The 19,601-nt window shown below is 41.0% G+C and overlaps 1 protein-coding gene across 20 annotated transcripts in view; it reads right to left on the bottom strand.

Moving 5' to 3' along the window:
• Window positions 1–19,601, bottom strand: part of ABLIM1 (actin binding LIM protein 1) — a 335,325-nt gene that overhangs the window by 224,398 nt on the left and 91,326 nt on the right. For 3 of the 20 annotated variants that reach the window (XM_040255049.1, XM_040255054.1, XM_040255053.1), the window contains exon 1: window positions 19,068–19,458. The exons of 3 other annotated variants lie outside the window; for them this stretch is intronic. In XM_040255049.1, the coding sequence (XP_040110983.1) occupies window positions 19,068–19,101 (34 nt within the window). In that variant the 5' untranslated portion in view covers window positions 19,102–19,458. Of the gene's footprint in view, window positions 1–19,067; window positions 19,465–19,601 lie in introns of those variants that run through there. 14 more of the 20 variants (XM_040255045.1, XM_040255046.1, XM_040255057.1 and 11 more) reach the window with 11 other exon arrangements.

Here is a 19,601-nt window from a genome sequence, read left to right on the forward strand (position 1 = left end):
ATCTCTTGCATTGGCAGGCAGGTTCTTACCATTAGTCCCACTAGCTGCTCGGGATCCTATAAATAGAACTGGACAATTCTTGATAAGAAATCACTGTGACATACAAGTATACCATACTTGGATAGAAGGCAGATATCCAGGATAAAACACACCATGGTCATTAGTAAGTGCTTTAGGTCTGAGAACTCCTGTTTCCACATGTGCGGCTGCAGGATGTGGTTATTTTCCTGCTGGTCAGGGCTTACCTAAGTGCCACTGGACTGGGACGCACTAGGTGACAGGCACATACATGCCTGAGAGGCAGCTGTCCCAGGAGTTGGTCATTAGGAGACAGGCTGTCCTTGCCGGTGGGATAAACAGCTGAGCATAGGAATGAGAAACCTCATCGTCAGCACTTCCCCGCGGCCCCACTGATGGAGGTGCTGGCCCTGGAGCAGGTGTGCGGTGCCTGCCTGTTTCTGCTTCCCCGCCAGGGCCCTCCCAGGAGGAAAGCTGCAGAGGGGAGGGATCCAGCGGCCTGGTTTGAAGTATTCATAATTCATCCATCTCGACACAGAGTAGCTCCGACTCACTCTGGCAAACCTCATGTTCACTGTCAAGTTACTAGAAACTGTCAATCTATTTCTCCCGAACAGTCTATTTCCTGACTATGTTGTAATCAGTGCCTCTTGCTCACCACATTTTTTCTAAAGATCATTCACCTCTGGACTTCAACTTGACTTCCAAGAGGAACTCCCTGGAGTTTATGGTCACAAGACAGACATGAGACACATAAGGACTATAACAGGAGGCCTGCTGGTGCAAAGCAGCGTCAGGCTTTCCTGCATCCTTTGTTTAAGGCAGCTATCTTCATTCCACAAACATGTACTGAGTGCCACCAATAGGACACACCAGGTGTTAGTTGCTTTAATGATGAATACCACAGGGGCCTTCAGAGAGCACGTAAATTAGCAGGCGACATGGGTATGTATATGCCAAACTCTCCTGCAACTCGGTAAATCCACCCCAGTGTATGTGAAAAAATGAAAGTTGTTTTAGTTGCTCATTTGTGTCCGATTCTTTGCAACCCCATGGACTGTGGAGGCCACCAGGCTCCTCTGTCCATGGGATTCTCCAGGCAAAAATACTGGAGTGGGTTGCCATTCCATTCTCCAGGAAATCTTCCTGAGCCAATATAGTTAGCCAAATAAAAGATGGAGGAGGGATTTGGTTTAGAGATTTGAAATGCGGTTAGCAGTACCTTTTAATTTTCTGTCTTAAAAGAATGTGTTTCAGGAAGAGAAGTGATTTATGGTTCAGAGTTTACATGGACAACTTTATGCATTTCTGTTACATTCCCAACAATAATACACACAAAAAGGCTTTCCCTCTAGGGAGTCCACAGGGCATGTGTGTCAAGCCTGTTCACTCGTCATGCACTCAACGCCATGCTCTGAGGTTATGAAAGTGCTTGGGAAAGAAAGATTGAGTCAGCCTCGTGCTTTGGGATTCTGGAGAATGGGATGTTCGATCTGAAACCAACTTATGGCTTCTGGGGGGAAGGGACAGTTAGGGAGCTGGGGGTGGACATGCATACGCTGCTATATTTAAAATGGATCACCAACAAGGACCTACTGTATAGCATATGGAACTCTGCTCGATGTTATGTGGCAGCCTGGATGGAAGGAGGGTTTAGAGGACAATGAATACATTTATATGTATGGCTGAGTCCCTTCACTATTAACACAAAACTCACTACATTGTTAATCACATATATCCCAATACAAAATACAAAGATCAAAATTAAAAAAAAAAAAAAAGAAGGGGATTAGAATAAGACAGAAAAGAACAATCCAAATAGAATGCTCCAGAGGAAAGCTTTATTCAAGTCACACAAGTTGATGGAAAGAAGTTCAGGGAACACAGTTCGGGTCTTAGAAGGTAGAACCTATCCATCCACATATAAACAGTTTTATTCAGAGAAGTAACATGGCTAGCACAGACCTATCTGCCAAACCCTGCTCACTGCCATTCTTTAATGGCAGAACTCTTAAGAAAGCTCCTAGAACACACCCCCAAATGCACTTCTCCCTGACTCGTTCTTGCACTGCCTCTCTCAGCACTTGCTTTTCTCCAAGTCCTTTTTAACCACAGTTTTGTTAATCATGGCAGCAGTCCCATGAGGCCCGAGGATGGCAAGCTCGCCAAGGAGCCCCCACAGCTCAGACTGACAAACTGAGACCGGGAGGGGAATTCCGCTTCTTGAGATTAAACTCACAGTCACTATTAGAGGTCTGAAAAGAACCCATGCTGCTCAAAGGCCAGTCTGAGACCGTAATAGCGATGAAAGATGCCATTGGCTATTTTGAAGTTCAGGGCTGTAAAAGGTTTTAGAGCCCAGGGGCTACAGACGGACAACTGGTTTTCTAACAAAGGAGAGTTCTGTTCTCTCCATAATCTGGACTGATGGGGACTGTCTACTGCAGCCTTTATCTAGAAGGGACAATTCATTGGATACAAAATTGGGAGTCTCTGACATGAGACTTCAGGCAGAATCATGGTCCAGGCATTGTTTCAGGTACTGGTCAAAACAGGGTAGGCAATGCCTAAGAGATAATTTATTGTGGTGTAGAAAGAAAATTCTCTCTATATAAATATATACATAACATCTTACTTTTTAACATTTTTAAATATATATATGCTTTAGACTATATATGATATTAACATAGATCAAAAGAATATTATTTATTAGTAAATAATAGACATAAATTGGTAAGTTTTTTTCACTGCTAAGGATGCAGAATCAAGGTTACTGGGGGTTACAAATCATAAGGAAATGTACAAGAACTCAACCAGAGGTAGGTACTAAATAATGGATGAAACCAAAGCTAAAAATAAACAAAGGAGAACAATGTGATGCGTAAATGCATGGACTCTGGATTAAGAAAACCTCACTCAGATCCTGGCTCTGCTGCTTCTGCTGGGCAAACTCAGGTAAGTTCTTCACTTATTTAAACCTTGGTTGCCTTGTGTGTAAAATGGATAATAATAATAGTATCTCCCTTGTGTATTTGCTAAAGCCTGTAGTAGTCTCTTATACTTAGGAGGGGATCTATACATGTTAATTCAAAGGCTACATATTCAAACACTTACAGGACTGAAAATAGATGTTAAAACAACAATTGAGGCAGTAGGTTGGTCCTGAGATATTATACTTGTGATACTTGTAACAATACTTGTGTGTAAAGTATGTTATCTACCTAAAGAAGGAGCCACCACTCAGATCCAGGCAATTACTGCTGTTTTAGAATGCCAGCCAAGGATTGCCAGGTGTTCAGATTTTTATGTGAACTCTCCCAATTTCAAACATTTGCAAGTAATTACCAAAAAAAAAAAAAAAAAAAAAAAACAATTTGTATATCTCTGCCACAACCAAAAAAAAGAAAAAAAAAATAGCACATGTTCACAGGCCTGTGGTGGCCTATGGTTACCAGTCTGGGATCTATGTATTAGTTATTACAAGCCTATGATGTAAACCCTCCTACTCACCAAACTTAAACCAAACAGTAACAGTTGTGATTGATTTCAGGTACTAGAGGAAGGCAATGGGGGAGAAGACTTTTAGAAGCATTAGAAGTTTTCACATACCAGATTCATACTTTCTTGTTTGCAGAACTGGATTTTAATTATGGAATTTCTGTTATGAACCACCACAAAACAGCCATTATCTTCAGAGTACTCAGTGTATGATGCCAATAGTAGTACTTCCAGAGCAAATCTGGCCACACTTTTTCCTTGCCACAAATGCAAGAGCGTGCCTTTTCTCTTAAATTGCTTTCTTTATACCTACATTATTTATCTTTAATCACTAGTAGCATACTACTAGGAGAAGGCAATGGCATCCCACTCCAGTATTCTTGCCTGGAAAATCCCATGGGCAGAGGAGCCTGGGAGGCTGCAGTCCATGGGGTCGCTGAGGGTCGGACATGACTGAGTGACTTCACTTTCCCTTTTCACTTTCATGCATTGGAGAAGGAAATGGCAACTCACTCCAGTGTTCTTGCCTGGAGTATCCCAGGGACAGAGGAGCCTAGTGGGCTGCCGTCTATGGGGTCGCACAGAGTCGGACACTACTGAAGCGACTTAGCAGCAGCAGCAGCAGCAGCATACTACTATGCATTTTACTCTATATTTTTCCCCTTAATTTTTTGTTTCTTTCATGAAATTAAGATTTATCTACAGTAAAACGTATAGATCAATGAGTTATGACAAATGCTTTTGCCCATGTAACTCATATCTCTGTCAAGATAGAGAACTCATCCGTCTCTTCAGAAAATCCCCTGTGCTCTGCCCCAGTCACTCTCCACCCCCGCATCAGAACAACCACTGTTCTGCTTTCTATCACCACTTTTCTCATTCTAGAGCTTCACATAAATACAACTCTGCAGTATGTACCCTTTTTCCCCCAGCTTCTTTTGCATCAGCATGTTTTTGAGATTCATCCATGTTTCCCCATTACATTTTGCCTCTCACATTTCCCCGAGTGCAAAAATCATAGCTTCTCTCCAGTATGCTATAAATCACCATCTGACATTATTATCCCAGGATGCTATGTCTGCTGAGTTGCTTCAGTCGTGTCCAACTCTGCGACCCTATGGACTGTAGCCCACCAGGCTCCTCTGTCCATGGGATTCTCCAGGCAAGAATACTGGAGTGAGTTGCATGCCCTCTTCCAGGGCGTCTTCCCCATCCAGGGATCAAACCCACATCTCTTATGTCTCTTGCATTGGCAGGCGAAGGAAATGGCAACCCACTCCAGTGTTCTTGCCTGGAGAATCCCAGGGACGGGGGAGCCTGGTGGGCTGCCGTCTATGGGGTCGCACAGAGTCGGACACGACTGAAGTGACTTAGCAGTAGCAGTAGCAGCAGAAGCAACTTAGCAGCAGCAGCAGCAGTGCCACCTGGGAAGCCCTATTATCCCACAGTAAACACCAGTTCATCAACTTTTGGAAATGGAAAGCAATGCAAAACTTACTTTTAGAGTCTTAAAACATGCTAGTGTTGATATCATGTCACTGATTGGGGCAGGCCATGATCCAGGGGCCACCTAAGTGGACGGTATTAGAGGATGGGAGAACGACAGGCTATGCCAAATTGGAAAGGGCAGTGCTTGAGGGAGAGAATCTATTGGAAGAGCTACCTGTCTCTGTAAATACTGAATCAGAAAGAGAAGTGGGAATGGGGAAGTAGTCAATTATGCATGAGCTTTTAGGAGGACAAAGGGAAGGGAAAGGACCCAGTCCAGATTGAGATAAGGAAAACAAGATCATTCTGCGATCTTCCCACAAATATAGGGTGTCCCCTGAGCCACTGCTCTCTTGCATGGTTTCATACACCCTGTCACTCTGAGCACCGGCGTTGTTCACAGGCAGTGACTCCAATGGACAAGTGACCAGAATAAAAGGAGGTGGATGCTTAGTAAGGGGGAAGTAACTCTGTCATGTCAGGGGTTTGGTTAGAACCCCCAAAGATTAGAACTTGAGTGACTGGAAAAAAGTAGAGCCTTTGAGAAAAGAGACATGGGGAAGAGAATGAGTTTGGGTAGAAGAGGTGATAATGAACTAATTTCAGAGGTAATGAGTTTAAGATGTCATCAGAGCCTCCATGGAGTGGTGACCAGTAGGAAACTGGGCATGCTGCTGTGGCTCCCAGGGGAGAAGTCAAAGCCAGAGATGTGGCTTTGGCAGCATCCACCAAAGTGAGGGCTGAGGCCATGGGAATGAATGAAAGATGAAAGAACTCATTGGACCGTGAACTCCTGAGAGCAAAAGTGGTCTCTCTCATTTCTGTGTCTGTTTCAGGGGAGATGCTTCACAGATATTTATGAACATTGGACCTTAAAATGAATACTATATGGAAGTTACCTGGGAAAAATATTAAAATTACCCATATATATTCAACTTACTGAGACTGACCCTCTGCACATAAATGCTCAAAACCTCTCAGCTCATTGCATTAACTAAATGATTCAACTCAGCAGTACTTCCCAGCATTCTAATTAAAGTCACATACATTTTATTGACTAAAATTTCCAGTAAGAGCATAATGCTATTGCTTACCCTGCCAAGAAAAGAAGAGAAGCAGTTTTTTAAAAAGTACTTACAAAAGACTTCACTCCATCATTCAATTCATCAGGGAGAATTTGAAAATGTAGTAATTAAACTCACGTAAGAAGATACAGGTTTGCAGAGAACAGATTCAGAAAAACATTGGATTCTAAAGAATATGACTCCTTCTACAATCGACTTCATGATTATAAATGTGTACCCATCAATAAAAATGTGCATGGAAAAACCTACACATGGCATAAACCATCATCTGTAAAAAGGCAATTAAATCAGCACTTATCGAGCATTTCTTTGCACCCAGCCTGGCAATAGGTTTTTTGGTTTGTTTGTTCTTCATTTTTTGATGGAAACCAAAGTACTCTTTAAAAGATTTCAATATAGGAACTTGCAAGACATAGCAAACAAAAATAGCCTACACCAGGATGAAGTGAGTGGTGGACGTCTTCAGCAGATGGATCATTTGGAGCTGTGTGTGTGCGTGTGTGTGGGTGTGTGTGCGCGTGCGTGCGTGTGTGCGTGTGCGTGTGTTTCTGGGGTTCTTTTATTTATTTATTTTTTCCAGAGGAGAGAATGCCTTGGCACAATTTTTAAACTCACATTGGCACATGGAGAAGCAGAGGGGAGGGGAGGGTGGGGAAGGGCAGGAAGTCTCAAGATAGAGAATAGAGCAAACAGTTTACCGGACGACTATAAGGATAGGAAATGAGCTTTTTAGGAATAAGAATTACAAATGATGGCTTAAAACATCAACATGTTAAGCATTAAAAATAAAGCAATTATACACTTGAAAGTGTGAAAGTGAAAGTTGCTCAGTTGTGTCCCCAGGCCAGAATACTGGAGTGGGTAGCCTTTCCCTTCTCCAGGGGATCATCCCAACCCAGGGATCAAACCCAGGTCTTCTGCATAGAAGGTGGATTCTTTACCAGCTAAGCCACCACAGAACCCATGAAGAGGACAGAAACACGGTCAGCCAACACAGACCGAGGAACACAGGCCAAAGGCAACATCACACAAGGTCAGCTGTCCACCCCACGCCTGCTTCCCACTGTGACCTTCCCTAAATGCTGTCTCAGCCCCTCTGAGGTCTTCTCCATGAAGCTTTCTCTAAGTCTACAACTCCTGAATTTGCCTGTCTCTAAATGGCTATTTTCCTTCCCAAAATATCAAAACGGATTTATGATCGAAGTTCAAGTTATCTCAAATATCTCCTTAGTTATACTTTTTGCCACTTCAACTTTTCTGTTGTAGAAGGAATATACTTCATTAGAGAAACTTTGGAAGACAGACACTGAGAACTATTACTAACAGTTTTACCATTTGGAAATCACTTATTCTTCAGTATTTTCTTCCTATGAATTTATGCCAGATCATATTTCATATACAATTTATAACTTTGGGTTATCAAAACTTTCCCCTATGTTATTCAAATCTATTACTATGATTTTTAATATTAAAATTTTAATTGAAATTTGTCTTACATTCACAAATTTCAAGCATTCAGCTCAGTTAGTGAATTTTTTCATGTGTCCATGTAACCACCTCCAAGATCAAGGTCTAGGTCTATGCCTCTGTGTGTGTGTGTGAAAACAACAGTAAGAAAGGAAATTAACCAGAGAAAAGAGAACATCTCAAGAAAATGTAAAGTATATAACAAATTAAAAGACAATGTAAGACCCAGAAATCCCACTGCTGGGCTATACCCTGAGAAAACTATAATTCAAAAAGACACATGTACCCCAGTTTTCATTGAAGCACTATTTACAGCAGCCAGGGCATGGAAGCAACCTAGATGTCCACTGACAAGGAATGGATAAAGAAGATGTGGTACATATATATACTGAAATATTACTCAGCCATAAAAAGGAAGGGAATTGAGTCAGTTGTAGTGATGTGGATGAACCTGGAGTCTATCACAGAGAGTGAAGTTAGAAAGAGAAAAAAAATTTTGCATATTAATGCATATATATGGAATCTAGGAAAATGGTACTGTTGGACCAATTTGTAGGGCAGAAATATAAATGTGGAGGTAGAGTATGGACTCATGGACACACTGTGGGAAGGTGAGGGTGAGACAAATTGAAAGAGTAACATTGCCATATATATACTACCATGTGTAAAATAGATAGCTAGTGGGAAGCTGCTGTATAACACAGGGAGCTCAGCTAAGTGCTCTGTGATGACCTAGAGGGGTGGGATGGGAGGGTGGGAATTTCCAGAGGGAGCAGATATATGTATACATATAACTGAGTCACGCCATCGTACAGCAGAAACTAATACAATATTATAAAGAAATTATACTCCAATTAAAATAAGACAATGTAAGATAATAATAAATAACAGTGAGAGTGGATTTATATGATTATGCTACCTGGGAAAAAGTGCATTTTTCCAAGAAACTCAGGGGACTTCAAATGATGTTCTTAAAGCCTACCAGGAATTTGTTTTAATTTTATTGCTACCCTCAGGTATAATAGTCATAAATGCTGATGGCAAATGAATAAACAGATATTAAAGATTCTAAGCAAAAAAACAATTCTTTATTTTCTAATAGTATTCTGGGCTTTTTTCTATCTTCAAATATGAGGGGAGCATAATGATTGATAAGGAAAATCTAAGTGAAATACAACTGAGGTGGAAAAATATCCACTTGAATCCTGCATATTGTTTTCTTTAAAAAAAAAACTTTATTTTTATTTTAATTATTTATTTATTTGGTTGTGCTGGGTCTTAGTTGTGGCTTGCAAACACTTAGTTGTGACATGTGGGATCTAGTTCCTTGACCAGGGATCAAACCCAGGACCCCTGCTTTGGGAGTTCTGTGTCTTAGCCACTGGACTACCTGGAAAGTTCCTGCAAACTGTTTCTTAAAAGTTAAAAACAAATCATTCATATTAATCCCTCTGGTTCCTTTATACAAATCTAGGTCACATTAGTCAAATGCAACTTTTTTAGTGGCATAAAATCAAATCACTTTAATTAGTTATTTCATTTTATTTTCAAATGCTTTCTTCCTCATCTACCAACTAAGCAAAAATATTAACATTCTTAATAAACATGTTTTCAAATAGGCATTCAGAAGCAGAAATCATTTGTAGCAAGTAATACTATTAAAGAGCGATGAGTTCTCATTCTGACTGGACCACATTAACCTGTGGTAAAATCTACCTTACTTGCTCCTTGGAAGAAAAAAGACACTAGCTCCTTGGAATAAAAGCTATGACAAACCTAGACAGCATATTAAAAAGCAGAGACATTACTCTACAAACAAAGGTCCATCTGGTCAAAGCTATGGTTTTTCCAGTGGTCATGTATGGATGTGAGAGTTGGACTATAAAGAAAGCTGAACACTGAAGAATTGATGCTTTTGAACTGTGGTGTTGGAGAAGACTCTTGAGAGTCCCTTGGACTGCAAGGAGATCAAACCAATCCATTCTAAAGGAAATCAGTCCTGAATATTCATTGGAAAGACTGATGCTGAAGCTGAAACTTCAATACTTTGGCCACCTGATGTGAAGAACTGACTCATTGGAAAAGACCCTGAGGATGGGAAAGATTGAAGGAGGGAGGAGAAGGGGACGACAGAGGATGAGATGGTTGGATGGCATCCCGACTCAATGGACCTGAGTTTGAGCAAACTCCAGGAGTTGGTGATGGACAGGGAAACCTGGTGTGCTGCAGTCCATGCTGTCGCAAAGAGTCAGACACTATCTGAGCGACTGAACTGAACTGAACTGAAAATCTACCTGTTGAATGACTACAAGTTTTTTCTTACTTCATATTTAAAACAAATTTTGTTGAGCTAAATTAATCTTCACTGCCTTGGAAACTATTACTCCTTTTTCAGCAAGTCTTCCACGACTGATCCTTTCTTATTTCTTTCAATATTCCAGTCCAGTGGTCTTTAAACTAATGCCTGAAGTCTGGTTTTGTATTATAAATAAAGATTTGCTGGGACACAGTCATGTCTATCCATTTGCATATTGTCTATAGCTATTTCTGTGCTGTAACTATAGTTAAATAGCTTCAACAGAGACCACTCAGCTGACAAAAGCTAAAATATTTACTATCTTGTCCTCCACAGCAAAAGTTTGCTTTAGGCTAGTCACATACGAAGTGTTAAAATCTTCTATTGCTTAGCTTTTTGCTCTATAGCCACTTCATTCATTAATTTCATCTGTAGATCATTTTCTCAAGTATGGCTAGTAAAGTCCTTGAGGGTTAGAATTCTCTTTTCTTAAATCCAAATGAAAGCCTGGCAAGGTTAGCTGGACATAAGACTTTTATTTCTGCGAGTCTCAATAAGTGTCCATTCATGCCAGAGCTGCTGCTACTGCCTAGAAGGCCAGATAGGTTGCCTCAGGGGCCCTAATTTATCTTCCTCCCTTGTATTAAGCCTTTTGCCATGTTATTTTACAGTGCCCTCCCACTTTGACCATGTAACTTGCTCTGGCCTACAGAATAAAGAGGACAAAAGTGACCACATGCTGGTTCTGAGCTTAGGTTCAAAGAGGTCAAGCATGTCTCTATTTGCTCTTTGTCCTTCTGCTTCAGTGTGATGAGGGCATGATTGGGATAGTCTGCTGGTCCCAAGAGGAGGATGAGCAATGCACAGAGCAGAGCTACCTCCAAACATGTTAGCCTGCCAAATTGCCCCCTGATTCAGCAGAAAGCAACTGACCCCCTGCCAACCCTGCAGACTCATGGAAAATGATGGATGATTACCGCTTTAAGTTTCCAAATTTTGGAATGGCTTATGAAGCAACAATAGATAATTGATACAAGAGTATTCTGTCTGATCACACTTACAGCTACTTATTATTCCTTGGAATCTTAAAAGCAAAAAAGAAAAAGTTGCAATATTTTTAGTGGGATGGTTTTCATGGGACCACACCAATAAAGGTAATATATATGATGCCACTTTTTAGCCAAATATGAAAAGCAATCAACTACTCAACCAGAATTTAGTGACTATAAAGAACTCATGCAACTCAACAACAAAAGCAAACAAATGGATTAAAAAATAAAGAGGATCTCGATAGATATTTTTCCAAAGAAGACATGTAAATGGCCAACAGGAAAATGAATCACTAATCATCAGGGAAATACAAATCAAAACTGGAAGGAGATATCAATTTACACTCATTAGAAGGGCTACTATCAAAAGACAAGAAATAATAAGTGTTGGAAAGACTGGTGAGAAAAGGAAAACTTCATACACTGTTGATAGGACTGTGAATTGGTACAGCCACTACGGAAAACAGAATGGAGATTTCTAAAAAAATTAAAAATAGAATTATCATACAATCAAAACTATTCCACTTCTGGGCATTTTCCAGAAATATAAAAACACTAATTCAAAGTGATATATGCATCCCTATGTTTATTGCAGGATTATTTTTAATAGTCAAGATATGAAACAACCTAAGTGCCCATCGACAGAATCTCTGCTGGTGGCAGAGAATACGTCTGTCAGCGCTAGAAAGGGAAGAGATGCGAGTTTGATCCCTGGGTTGGGAAGATCCCCTGGAGAAGGGAATGGCAACCCACTCTAGTACTATGATCTGTAAAATTCCATGGACAGAGGAGCCTGGCAGGCTATGGTCCATGGGGCTGCAAAGAGCTGGATGTGACTAAGTACACACACATATACAATATACTATAGTGTATTTGGAAGTCAAATTATAATACTGTACATGTGAAACTTATACAATGTTATATATCAGTGTTATCTCAATTAAAAGAATTTAGTGAGCACACACCATGTATTCATTACTGAGATTTCTGAAAGATATAAAAATCACAGTTCTAATACCAATGAACTCATAATTCTCTTGAAGAAGATTAAATGAAATGTGAGATAATTAGAGTACCAGATATTAACTGAGTGGGAAAATCTACAGAAACTTTGAGCTTCTGGTTCAACATGGTTCTGGGAACATGTGTTTATCTCTGTGCCTTCACAGAACCCCAGAAAGAACAAGAGAGGAGCAATATCAGCAGACAGATGTTTGGAAGCTTCCAGTTTGGAAGCTGGAAAGTGAATGGATGACATAAGAAAAGAAGGAGGAGAAGCTGAAGCTGGAGTGGGGACAACTCTGGGGGCAATCCAGGAAAGGCTGGTGCTGGAGGTACCAAGTGCCACTGAAGGCCAGAGTGAAGGATGAGGATAAGTTGAACAAGATGACGTGAACAGGAAGATGGGATGTCTTTATGGCAAACAGTCATCATCTACACCCCCTCCATTTCTTCTCTCTGCAGGAGACTGGCCCTCACCGATAAAGATGAAAAATAAGACAGTCAAAAATCCCACCTCAAAGAGCCACATTCTGTTAATAGAAATGTCAGTTTTGATCACATTAGGAAATTGGGCCAGAAAAACTCCAGAATCTTTGCCTCTTACTCCTTTGTCTCCCATTCTTGACAGAAGATACTATTTGACTTTCAAAACTAGGAATATGCACTACCTTGGTGAAAATAAAATGAATAAATAAAACTGATAATAGTAGTTACCGCCTAGGTTTGTCTTTCATAAAGTATTTGAAATTTTGACAGTGAAAGCTTACATTTGTATGTTTGTATAATTTAAAATAAATAAAACACACACATAAAAATAAAATAACCAAACTAGAATCAAGGCCTATGGATTTCAAAGCACTATTTAACAATAAAAATAATTTGGAAGCAGCTGAATTACTCAGTTGGTGCCATAATTGCTAATGCTAGAACCCATTCATTATTACAAATTAGACACCATGCCTTGGGTTTTATAAACATCCTCATTTAATCTCACAATCTCATAAAGCAGGTTGCCCTATTAGCTCCATTTTATAGATGCGGAAACTGAGGTTTGGAGAAATGCAGACACTTTCCCATGGTTACTTGGCTAGTAGGTATCAAAGCCATGATGTGAACAAAATCTCGCTGTTTCTAGAGCTCAAGAACTTAACGTTGTGTCCAGAAGGAACACAGTTTCCTTTTACAGGTCCCAAATCATATATTTACATTAGAAAAAAATAACTCTGAAATTCACCAAAGAATAGCGATTTTAGCAAGAGGAAAATAAATCCCCAATCCTTGGGGCCCTGGCAGTGGGGGTGGGGGGTACAGATGATTCCTGAGGACCAGAGCCGTACTGATCCAATGCTGGAGCCTAGGTGAGAGGTGACCTGTGGTCAGATTGCGCCCTGATGAAACCAGTGGGGTCATTTATATCCCAAGGAGCCCTTGGGGGCTTTCCTAGCTACCATCCTAACCACTTTAGGTGACTACATCTTCTTTTTTAAAAAATTGAAATATACTTGATTTATAAAGATATGTTACTTCCAGGTGTACAGCAAAGTGATTCAGTTACAAATATATATTTCTTCAGATTTTTTCAATTACAGGTTAAGATAATAAAAATAGTTCCCTGTGCTATACAGTAAATCCTTGTTGTTTATCTACTTTATATATAGTAGTATGTATATGTTAATCTCATATTCCTAATTTGTCCCTGCCTACGCTTCCCTCTTTGGTAACCATAAGTTTGTTTTCTATGTCTGTGAGTAGGTTTTTGTTTTGTAAACAAATTCATTCTGTATCATTTTTTAGATTCCACATATCAGTGACATCATATGGTATTTGTCTTTCTCTTTCTGACTTATTTCACTTAGTATGATAATATCTGCGTTTATGCTCAGTCACGTCCTACTCTTTGTGACCCCATGGACTGTAGCCCACCAGGCTCCTCTGTCTATAGAATTTTCCAGGCAAGAATACTAGAGTGGGTTGCCATTTCCTACTCCAGCAGATCTTCCAGACTCAGGGATTGAACGTGTGTCTCTTGCATCTCACATAATGGCAGGCAGATTTTTTACCACTGCACCAACTGGGAAGCCCACGATAATCTCTAGGTTCATGCATATCAATGCAAATGGCAAAACTTCATTCTTTTTAATGACCGAGTAACACTTCATTGTGTGTGTATGTGTGTGTGTGTGTGTATCAGTTCAGTCACTCAGTCGTGTCTGACCCTTTGTGACTCCATGGGCTGCAGTACGCCAGGCTTCCCTGTCCATCACCAACTCCCAGAGCTTGCTCAAACTCACGTCCATTGAGTCAGTGATGCCATCCAACCATCTCATTCTCTGTCTTTTTTATCCTTTTATCTATTGATGGACACTTAAGTTGCTTCCAGGTTTTGGCAACTGTAAATAGTGGCGCTATGAACACTGGGGTGCCAGTATCTTTTCAAATTAGAGTTTTTCATCATTTCCAGATATATGCCCAGAAGTGGGATTGCTGGATCATATGGTAGTGGTATTTTTAGTTTTTTAAGGATCCTCCATATTGTTTTTTATACTGACTACACTAATTTACATCTCTTAGGTAACTACATCTTCTTACATTTTATATTCCAATACTGATATTCTTCACCTGGCCCTGGTCCTTACTAACTTTTCATGCTGGTTAGCTGCCCAGCACATCTTTGGCACACACCTGCCAGGGGTACTTCCAAGACTACAAATTCTAAATGACAGAGATTTGTTCTGAACAATACCTAGCACAGTGCCTGCCACCTGCTGAAAGATGCCTAGTAAATTAATGATGACAAACAGAAGGTTAATGGGCCACTCTAATGCCAAGTCAGGAGAGGGCTCTGCGACACATCTGCAGATCCCACCTGATGAAACTGCCAAGTAGAGGCAGACTGTTATGGTGAGAGTGCCTTTAAAGCCAAAAAAAGAAAGTGAAGACATGGGTGAGGCCAGGAGCCTCCAAAGTGAAGTGACTAATGAAATCCATGAATCTGTATGTGCATTTGAACTACACAGTATATACGAAAAATAGACAAAAGGGACCATTTAAAAATAGTCCATGGAGGGACTTTCCTGGTGGTCCAGTGGCAAGACTCCAAGCTCCCAATGTAGAGGGCTCGGGTTCAATCCCTGGGTGGGGAACTAAGATCCCCCATCCCACCAGGGCATGGCCAAAAAATAAAAATACAAATGAACAAATACTTTACAGTTAGAAAACAACATAAAAATAATCCATAGAGATGTGTTTCCACTAAAGAATACCACTCTGCTAACACCTTGAGATTTCCCAGGAGCACTGTGTGCCCCACTTCACCCTGTATTCCTGCCACTCCCCTTCATGCCTCACGTGGGGTATGGGTCCCCTGCAAAGTATTATAAAGAAAAGTAATACCAGGCTCGGGGAGTTTCTATTCCACTCAGATCTTTGAGGTATGAGGTGTGATCACAAGCCCAGGGAGCCTGTCAACAGTGACTGCGGGGGAGGTGGGACTCAGACAGGAATCCTCAGGGCCCTGTTTGTCACTGAGAGCTTTATACAAACTCAACGCTCAGAGCTCCTGGGCCTGCTCCTACTGCTCGGGCACATCTCTGGCAATGTCATGCTCTAATAGACCCACTGGCTGGCGACCAGACAGAGCTCATTCATTATGGCAGCTATTGATTACCTCTTAAAGCAGAAAATGGGCTTCCCTGTCGGCTCAAACGGTAAAGAGTCTGCCTGCAATGCAGGAGGCCGGGTTCAATCCTTGGGTTGGGAAGATACCCTGGAGAAGGGAATGGCTACCCACTCCAGTATTCTTGCCTGGAGAATTTCAGGGACAGAGGAGCCTGGGGGGCTACAGTCCTTGGGGGTCGCAAAGAGTGGAATACAACTGAGCGACTAACACTTTCATTTTCTCACTTGACGCAGTAAAACCTGCCCAGCACTCCATTGTCTCACAGGGAATCTAAAAGGAGTGCCAGTCAACACACTGAGTTTCCCTCCCCCTTTTTGGAAATGCATTGCCTTTAGAGTTGTCTTGTTAAATCTCGATATTCTGAATTAATATCCTTACGCTGACTCCAACCTTTGAAGTATGTTAGTGATGGAGAAGTGTGTGTCCGCAGTCCGATTTTAATATAAAAGAGAGGCTAGGTGGCTCAGATGCCTAAATGACTGTTAATTGTATGCAAACACTAGCTCTCAGCATATCCTTTAGTGCAAAAGATACTAAATCACTGTATCAAAGTCTTATATCAACAGTCCTCTAAGTAGCTAATGCTTTCAAGATGTTCCAGGAGAGACCAGGGTGATGCACTCATTACAGAGGGATGGATGAGGAGTTGAAAACCTGGTTGTTTTATTTATTTATTTTTTTTTGGTTGTTTTAAAGCATCAGAACCCAGCTACCAGGTAAAATACCAAATTTAAGCATAGTCAAACATGTTTATTAGATATCCTTTCAAAACACCCTTCTATTTTTAAAAAGAGTCACTAAAAATATTGTCAATATTCTCTATGGAGAGTACTTTTAAAACAAAGCAGAGTAGTGAAACTCCTTGTTAGGAACATAATGTTTGCCTCTTTTTAAGCCTCAGAATAATTTGTCAACTTCCAATTTAATTATAACTGAGATTCAAGTCAACTGTTGAGGGTTCTGGGGATACACTTTCCATAAATTCCAGCCAGTAGCAAGTGGAAAGATTCCAAATGCGTTAAAAATATACCATGGAAAGGAGAGGAGCAGGAAAAATTGAAAAAAAAAAAACAAAAAATGAAATTCTTTTAAAAGAAAAATTTCTTTTTCTTTCTGGTGACCACTAAAAATATAATCTGACATGACTTACTCTGCTATAAACTTACTCTGTTTATAATCTCTCTGTCATGTAAGATTTTCCAAAACCTTCCTTATCTTTCCTGGAAATCAAAATTAAAACCTAACCTTTTTACAGTGCAAGGAAAACAGAGGGTTTCAAATTTATTCAAATAGAGAAATATAGACATCTTGAGACAGTCTAGTTTTATCTCTAAAACCCGTTTCAGTTAAGAAAAGCCATCGAATCATAGTTTCCAACTCTAAATATCAGTACTCTGTTAATACTAATTAATATGTACAGTGTTATCAGTAACATTCAGATTCTACCTACAAAGAAAGCCCAGAGAGTACCAAAGAATCCAGAGGCCTTTCGTAAACATCAGGTGATGTCACACTTTAGACTGAACTGGGGAAGAAGAAGCTGTGTCTAAGTCGTTGGCTTCCTGCCCACCCAGGGCCACTGTCAGCTTTCAGTTTAATTATTCTGATGTTTGTCAACTTTTGCCTTCCCAGTAAATGTTGAAGGTGGATCATTAAAGCACATGATGCGACATTTCCAGATTTTTCCGTCAGCATTGTCTTTCAAAATAATGTTCATTTACAGAAGGAAATCTTACGGCACAGAAAGCCCTCATGAATTATTCATCAGTTACAGAGCATGCCAACATTCAATTCCTTTGTACCTCTTGGCGAGTGTGCACATGTGAAGTGGAGCATCCCCTGGCTCCCTAGTCCTACAGGAAGGCAAACTCGAGCTCACCGGAGGTCCTGGTAAACAGAGAAGGGCAGAGTCTTCAGAAGTAGAGGTGGGAGGTACAAAGCCTTTCTGCCTTACATGGGATTTATCACCTGACAGTCTACTCTCCAGAAACCAACAGAAGTTACGATCACTTGCTCTAAGGTCCAGTATCAAAAGAATCAGCATGAATTGATATGGTCTGCTGGTTTCAATACAGCAGCCAGAAAGATCGCCTTGGGATGCCTCTGAAGCTGTGGGTCCCTGGGGATGCTGAGCAGGGGAGCTGGGTCCCTCCTGAAGCCATTCTCCCCAGGGTACCAACTGTCTCATAAAGCACAACTCTAGGGGAAGCATCCTAGGGACAGCATCACTGTGAAAATGGAATATTTCCTGCCATATCAGTAAATAAGTATGTCACAGTCATCAGTGATTATAGCCCTCCAATGTGAGTTGGTGAGCCCTAAGGGCACTCAGGAAGGAGAATACCTGCCATCTAGCAGCCATCAGACTGCAGTCACTCCCGATGGTGAGCCCCAAGGGAGCTCAGGATGTGAGAAACATAGGCTACTGGTCCCAGATAGCTGAGGTGCATATGAGAGGAACGATTTCAGACTCTTGTACCTTCCCATACAAATAAATGTGCTAAATTCCTTAAGCTGGGACGTCTAGTTTTCTTTAATTAGCAATAATTTTTCACATTCAGACTACCTGCTTTTTGTTGCAAAACTTCTATGTAACTTGGTTCTTCCTCTTGCCTCCTCAGAGAAGTTCTCTCAGGGTTACTTGAGATGCTGTCTCCTGGTATTGAAGTCTTAAAAATTTCCACTGAATAACACATAACTCTCAGCTTTTAGGTTGTGAATATTTTTAAGCCAACACCTAGCTCAAACAAAGTGTCCGATATACCCAATCTACGCAGACAAAAACAACATAATATAAGGAGATGGGAGAATTCACCTCAAAGCTATGTTAACACAGATATACTGGCATGGAGATGGGCGATATGAGGAAAAGAATACATAAGCAGAAATGCAGGTCATAGATTCTCACTCACAGTCACTGGGGACCCCCAATGTGCTCCAACAGACCAACCTACCCAAATTTAACTTAATGGAGCTGGACTCCTGCTACATAAGTCATATCCATTTTTTAAAATCCCATTCTAATGATATTTATAAATGTTTAAAGAGTAGTAAAGAATAATATTTATAAATATGCTTAAATAGTGGTAAAGAACCCACCTGCAGTGGTAAGAAACCTGCCTGCCAATGCAGGAGACATGAAAGACTCAGGTTCGATCCCTGGGTCAGGAAGATCAAGGAAATGGCAACCTGCTCCACTAATCTTACCTGGAGAATCTCATGGACAGAGGAGCCTGGAGGGCTATAGTCCATAGGGTTGCAAAGAATCGGACATGACTGAACCAACTTAGCACAGCACATAAGTATGTTAGTATATAACATATGCATATTATACAAGCATGTGTTTGTATTAACCTCAAGGGTTAATATAACAAGTGCACAACTATTTTAACCAATGGAAAAGTCCCAGCAGCTCTCCTCATCTTTAAATGCACAGCCTACCCCAGATAGCACACACGCCAAGTTTATGAAAAAGACAGCCAAACCTCGGTGGTCTTCGAGGATGTGATGTGGGTCCATGAGCTCAATGGGTTCCCAGGTCACGTGCACAAAGCTCTAAGGCTTCAGCTTTTCTTCCCGAGGTGGCTGACACACGGAAGCGCTGCATCCACTCCTCAAAGGGGAGGCCTGGGCCCTGGTTCTCCTTCCACGAATCTGTGGGCTGAGCTGGACTCCAGGGAGGGTGTGCCACCCCGAGGGTGTGTCACAGCAGCTCAGAAAGAATGAGGAGTTTCCTGGAGTCTAGCTCCTTCCTCCAGCACAGAGTCCTCATCTCCTGACCCTCCCCACTCTGTCTCCTGTGCTAATTCTAAAGACCACTCCAAACAGCGCATCAGTTCACTGACATCACAGATGCAGAACACCATCCTTGCTGCAAAGACACTATTAAAACATGCCCGGAACGTTCCATGGGTTTTCCGCCACTCTGAATCCAGATTTATATCACTGTGATTGCACAATAACTCAAACACAGGAGACAAAGAAAGAAAAGGATCGATTTTCCCAAGCCTTCTGCTCTT

Source organism: Oryx dammah, unplaced genomic scaffold (assembly GCF_014754425.2).
Source record: "Oryx dammah isolate SB20612 unplaced genomic scaffold, SCBI_Odam_1.1 HiC_scaffold_14, whole genome shotgun sequence".
Taxonomy (NCBI): domain Eukaryota; kingdom Metazoa; phylum Chordata; class Mammalia; order Artiodactyla; family Bovidae; genus Oryx; species Oryx dammah.